At 48.9% G+C, this 6369-nt stretch overlaps 1 protein-coding gene across 1 annotated transcript; it reads left to right on the plus strand.

Annotated features, from left to right (window-relative positions):
- Positions 1-4946: 4946 nt before the first annotated feature.
- On the plus strand, positions 4947-5882 carry CRP (C-reactive protein; the record flags this gene model as incomplete). The annotated part of the gene is made up of 2 exons (XM_080692855.1): positions 4947-5016; positions 5269-5882. 2 exons carry the CDS (start codon positions 4947-4949, stop codon positions 5880-5882), a joined length of 684 nt encoding a protein of 227 aa, XP_080548981.1.
- Positions 5883-6369: the final 487 nt, after the last annotated feature.

Genomic DNA, 6369 nt, shown 5'->3' on the forward strand with positions numbered 1-6369 from the left:
GCCTGGGCTTGCTGCTAGCGACACATTGGGATTTCTCCTCATCAGGACCTGGATGCTGTCTGCTATTTCGCTGGGAGACGCTCCTAGGCCCGAGCCAATCTGTTGACACAGATTCTGTGACTGTGGCTAGGCCTTGCAGCCGCTTGTGGTCTGGCCCCCGGGCCTGTGCTGGAGAGGGCCGGTGCCTGAGCCAGGCACACTGGCAGCCACGGCTGCCCGCCCGGGCTCTGGGGGCAATTCCCTCCTGGCCGCTCCTATTGCCTTTGATTCAGCTTGGGAGATAAGCCAGCATGATAAAGCGGCTTGTTCATGCCAGCCTGCCAGATGAAGCCAGATCCCAGCAGTGAGGTGGGCTATGCTGATGTAGTGGCCTCATGTCTGTAGCCACAGGATTAATGTTACCAGACCCCCGGGAGGTAGTCCTGCTCCTGAACGGGCCCCGCCATGCTGTTTTTGCGGTGGAAGTTAAGCTGTGCGGGGAGGGTTCTAAAAGCCTGCCCACTCAGCTGCCTTTGGCTCTAGAGTACCAGGTCACTTGGACACGAGGTGCTGCGTCTCTGTGGCTGGGTGGGGTGGAAGGTGTGGATGGGTCTGCAGCCCCCGCAATCTTGGCCACCAGCTACCCCCATGATGATGTTGCCGTGATGTTGCCGGGATGGGGACAGGGGTTCACTGGTGTAGGCTGTGACTACAGGGGTTACTGTCCCAAATATTTCACCTGGGGGAGAGGTCTGTATCAACCTGGAGTTCTGAAGCTGATAGCTTCAGGGCCAGCCCCTTTGCTTCTCTGTTTATGGGGAAGAGCCATTTCTAGGGATGGGGGGCTGTGAGCTTGGGCTTTTTAATAATTCTATAAATTGGTTAGTCATTCCCTTCTTGGCTCTCTTATCTCAGAAGTGATGGAGACATTTCTTTAGAGTGATTTTTTTTTAGAGTTCCTCTCCTACCTCCATTCTGACCCCTCTGGGTTTTTCTAGTTCTGAACTAGCCCTCCATTTCTGAGGGAAGCTCTGGGCAGGTACACTTTACTTATTTTACCTTGTCCCAAATAACCCCATAACTGGTTACCCCTGACCCACTGTGACTCCCCAGGGAAACCACACAGGCAATCAGTTCTTGCCAGCCGCCAGGCTTGGGGCTTGGACAGTCATTCTTCAGTCCTGCAGAAGTGGCTGGCAGGACTCTGGCCGCCAATGTCTATGTAATCCATCTTTTCCAAGCTAGCTGGTCACTTAGTTACAGCTTTTTTTCTTTTTTTTTTTTTTTTTTGGTGGTACTAGGGGTGGAACCCAGAGGCTTTCTACCTCTGGGCTATATTCCCAGACCTATATTTATACTTTATTTGGGAACAGGGTCTCACTAAGTTGCTGAGAGCCTCACTAAGTAGCTAAGACTGACTTCGAACCTGTGCAATCCTCCTGTCTCAGCCTCCCAAGCGCGGGGATAACAGGCATGCGCCACCACGCCCGGCTAGTTACAGCTTTTTTAATTCGATGTGGACCATGGGTGGACACACTTCTAGGAGCGTCATGTCTGTTCCAGTCAGCATCTTTGTAGCTAAAAGACTGACCATGTAACTAAGAGGAAAGAAGACTTACTTTCTTATGATTTCAGGTTCAGTCCAAGTGAGGCCTGGGACCGCAGATCTAGGTCATGGCGGCTGGAGGCGGAGAGAGGGCACATGGGCTGCACTTCTCACATCATGGAGGCTGGGAGCGCCTCCAGGGACCCATCTCCAGCCACACCCTGCTGGCCTGGGGCTTTATCCAGATAAGTCCATTATAGTGAGTTTCTCTACTGCTGGAATTACAATCCTCATAACTCAATCACACCAGCTTCAAACATTAGGGGACATTTCATATCTAACTCTAATATATCTCAACATTTATTTGGGAGGCGTACAACAGTCAGGGGTGCTGTGTGCAGCAGCACCATTTCATAAGCAGAGTCAGAGTGAAATTACGCGGGAGAACCGAGCAGATGATCTACAAAAGCGTCACTGATTCATGGGCTGGCTTTCCACCTCCCGCTGCACCAGGGGGTGGCAGGTGCCCACCTCTGCCAGGAGGGCTGAGCTGTCACGTCCTGTTGCTTTTGTACCAGGACCCTGATCACAGCAAGGAGAAGCCAGTGGGCAGCTCACCTGGTGGTCTCAGCTCAAGGTTAAGGATTCCTCCAGGGTCTGCTCTTCTTTTTTTTATTTTTCTCTTTTGTGGTACTGGGGATGGAACCCAGGGGCATTCTACCTCTGAGCTACACCTCTGGCCCTATTTTTTCTTCTTTATTTTGAAACAGGGTCTCACTGAGTTGCGGAGGGCCTCAGTAAGTAGCTGAGGCTGTCCTTGAACCGCAATCCTCCAGTCTCAGCCTCCCAAATGCTGGGATGACAAATGTGTACCACCACACTTGGCTTTAGTTGTGATTTTTAAATTTTTTAATATGTAGATTGATGTGATTTGCTTGTACTTTACTTTGGCACCGATCAGATGCATAGATGACACTGACCCCTCATTTCCTTTCCTCGTATCACTTTTGTTTGGGTTTTGTGTTACTTATTGCCAGGTTTTTTTTTTTAATACTTTTATTGGTGCATTATAATCATATATCATAGCAAGATTCAAAGCGGTACATTCATACCTACACACATCATGTGCAGTGCAGAAAGACTACATTAATAGTAATTTAACAAAAGAAAAAGCGGCTTCTTCTTTAAGTAAATGTTGAGATCGGCAGTCCAGGGCTGATATGGTGGCTCCAACATATATCACCCAGACTCCATCTGTCTTGTTGCTGTGCCAAGCTAAATATGCAGAGTATATTTTTGCTGCCACAGGGCTCTGTTTCCTATCTCGCCGCATCCTAGCCCTCAGGGAATGGGGGTCCTGCAAACATGGCTTCTTGTCAAAGAGCAAACCTACAGCTTGTCCCTATTCGGCTCACATCCCATTGGCTAGAATTCAATTCCAGCGCTACTCCTAGCTGCAGAAGAGGCTGGGACCTTCAGTGCTTGGTGGGATGACCACGTGCCCAATTATAAATGCTCTTCTTCTTTTTTTTTTTTTTCAGTGCTGGGGATGGAACCCAGGAGCATTCTACCACCGAGCTACACCCCCATCCCTATTTTTTTAGTCTTTTATCTTTTTTTTTTTTTGGGTGGTACTGGGGTTCCTGGAAATCCTTCTACCTCTGGTTACACTCCAAGACCTATTTTTTATATTTTTATTTGGAAACAGGGTCTCTTAAGCCAGTGAGGCTGGCTTCGAACCTGCAGGATCCTCCTGTCTCCGCCTTCTAAGGCGGGGATTACAAGCCTGTGCCACCACACCCAGCTGGCTAGTCTTTTATCTTTTTTTTTTTTTAATAGATATTTTATTTTATTTTATTTTTTTTTATATAACAATTTTTTTATTGAACATAAATAGTATACATTTACACTATATTTGGTGCCCTCCCCCCCCGCCCACATTTCCCCCCCCCATAGCAGCACAATTTGTAATAGCCAAAATATGGAACCAACCCAGATCACCATCAACAGATGAATGGATAGCAAAACTATGGGAAATACACACAATGGAATTCTATTCAGCCATAAAGAAGAACAAAATTATATCATTTGAAAGAAGATGGAAAGTCTTTTATCTTTTAAAACAGGGTCTCTTGCCTCTGCCTCCGGGCGGGCGTAGTGGCGCATGCTTGTAATCTCCGGGCTTGGGAAGTGGAGACAGGAGGATCGCGCAGGTTCGAAGCCAGCCGCTGGCTTAAGAGACCCTGTTTCCAAATAAAAATATAAAATAGGTCTGGGAGTATAGCCCTAAGGTAGAAGGGCTTCCAGGAACCCCAGTACCACCAAAAAAAAAAAACCCCACAAAAAAACAAAACAAACAACAACAACAAAAACAAACAAACAAACAAACAAACAAAAAACAGGGTCTCATTGAGTTGCAAAGGGCCTCGCTAAGTATCTGAGGCTGTCCATGAACTGCAATCCTCCGGTCTCCGCATCCCGAATGCTGGGATTACAAGCGTGCGCCATCACTCCCGGCTAGAAATGCTATTCTTACTGAAAGAGAAGCAGAGAACGTTTGCTGGGGAATGGCTAGAAGTCTCTGCTATGGGGACACGGGTAGTTTTTCTTGGTGTCACTGGAGAGGGGAGTTCATCAGCTGAGTGAAACAATGGATGAAATTTGGGGGTTTTGAGGAGCCAGGAAGAGGTCCAAACATATGGTCACCTGGAAGACTTGGGTCAGAGGGAGCTGTAGGAAGATTTCCAGGCAGCTTGGAGGGACAGTTTGAAGGCAACAGAGGCACGTCATCCAATACTTCCTGGAGGCTTCTTCAGAGTCAGGGAATAATTGGTTTGCAGAAACACTGTCAGGATGGCGTGCTTGTGACCAAGCACATGTCGCTGGACCAGAACTCTCTTGATAAGCCCAATCCACGGACCAGAAAGTGTTTGTTCTCAGCGTAGGGCACTTAGTGGCATGTTTATGTCTCTAATTCCCAACCTGCAGACGAGCAGCTTCCGAAGGGGGCTGGTGGTGAGGTTGGTGGCCCCTGTCCCGCTCCATGGCGAGGCACAGATGGTCACTGGTGGACAGAATTAAGATTCCCCATTATTTTCTCAGGAGAGAGAGCTTCTTCATTTTTTTCTCCCTCCTGTCACTAAGAATTGGCAATTCAGTAGTCACCCGAGTTGGTAATAAATAACCCGCATTGATTTCTCTGTTCTGGAATGATCTGGCTTCTTTTTTTCTCCCCAAATCCTGACAGTTGCCCCAGAAGACAGGGTTAGAAAATCATTTACCAAGTGGCACGGACTCCCCGCCCCCCGCTGTGGCTATAAATCGAGGCGGTGAGCAGGCTGAGGGAAGAGACGTTGGCATTTCCGGCAAAGGCATGTTTCCCAAGGGTGCGAATCCAGGTCCTAGGGGCGTCGGCAGCAGGATGGCTGTGGAGAGCCTGCTCTGGTGCTTCCTGGTCGTGATCAGCTTTAACGATGCTTTCGGCCAGAAAGGTAGGGGTCACCCTAAACTCGGCCAGATTTGCTCTGAGGGACTGGGGCAGTGCCCAAGACTAGACAAACTGGATCCAGACGCACAACCAGTGTGTGTGTGTGTGTGTGTGTGTGTGTGTGTGTGTGTGTGTGTGTGTGTATAAAACCAGGGGAGTCTGTTTTTTCATCCTAAACTCTATTTATTAAGAAAGAGACAGAGTTTTTGTGTGTCTTGAGACACTTCCCATCTCTCTTTGGTCTCCTCTCTTGCAGACATGTCTAAGAAGGCCTTCGTATTTCCCCAAAAGTCGGATAACTCCTACGTATCCCTGAAAGCAGAGTTGAAGCAACCGCTGAAGGCCTTCACCATCTGTTTCCATGTCTACACTGATCTGGCCATGCGCCGTGGGTACGGCATCTTCTCTTATGCCACAAAGAATGAGTCCAATGACATCCTTATATTTAAGTCTAACAGGATGGAATACCAGCTCTACGTGGGTGGCTCAAAAGTCACCTACAGTGTCCCCGTAGTGGTGGTGGCTCCAGAACACATCTGTGTCAGCTGGGAGTCGGCCTCGGGGATTGCAGAGTTCTGGCTGGACGGGAAGCCGATGGCGAGGAAGGGCCTGAGGAAGGGGTACTCCGTGGGGACCAAGGCCAGCATCGTCCTGGGCCAGGATCAGGACTCGTTTGGCGGAAGCTTTGACGCTGAGCAGTCTTTGGTTGGAGACATCGGGGATGTAAACATGTGGGACTTTGTGCTGTTGCCTGAGCAGATCAACACGGTGTTTGTTGGCGGGCTCATCAGTCCTAACGTCCTGAACTGGCAGGCACTGTCCTATGAAGCGCATGGCGAGGTGTTTGAGAAGCCGCAGCTGTGGCCATGAGGCCCTGGGGTGGATCCTGAAGGAGGGGCTGCACCTCGTGGTTGGCTGGTCTCTAGCGATGACCCTTACCCACCCCATCCCACCCCATATCTGCTGCTAGTCTGCCCTGAACTCTGCTCTGCCTTCCTGGGCACAAGAGGATGGAATTTGAGTGTCTGGCTTGGGAGCTTATGAACTACATTGAGGAGCTTTGTCTGGAAGCATCAGGACTGTAGATGTTTTTTTTTTTTTTGTGGGTCTAGGGATGGAACCTAGGGGAATTGACCTCTGAGCCACATCCCTTGCCCCTATTTTTTATTCTTTATTTTGAAACTGGGTCTCACTAAGGTGCAGAGGGCCTCACTAAGTAGCTGAGGCTGTCCTCCAACCGTGATTCTCTGGTCTCAGCTTCCCAAATGCTGGGATGACAAGCATGTACCACCATGCCCAGCTAGAACTATAGATTTTTTTTATCTCTCTCTCTTTCTATATATATATGTTTTATATA

Source organism: Muscardinus avellanarius (assembly GCF_963383645.1).
Source record: "Muscardinus avellanarius genome assembly, chromosome: 3".
Lineage (NCBI taxonomy): Eukaryota > Metazoa > Chordata > Mammalia > Rodentia > Gliridae > Muscardinus > Muscardinus avellanarius.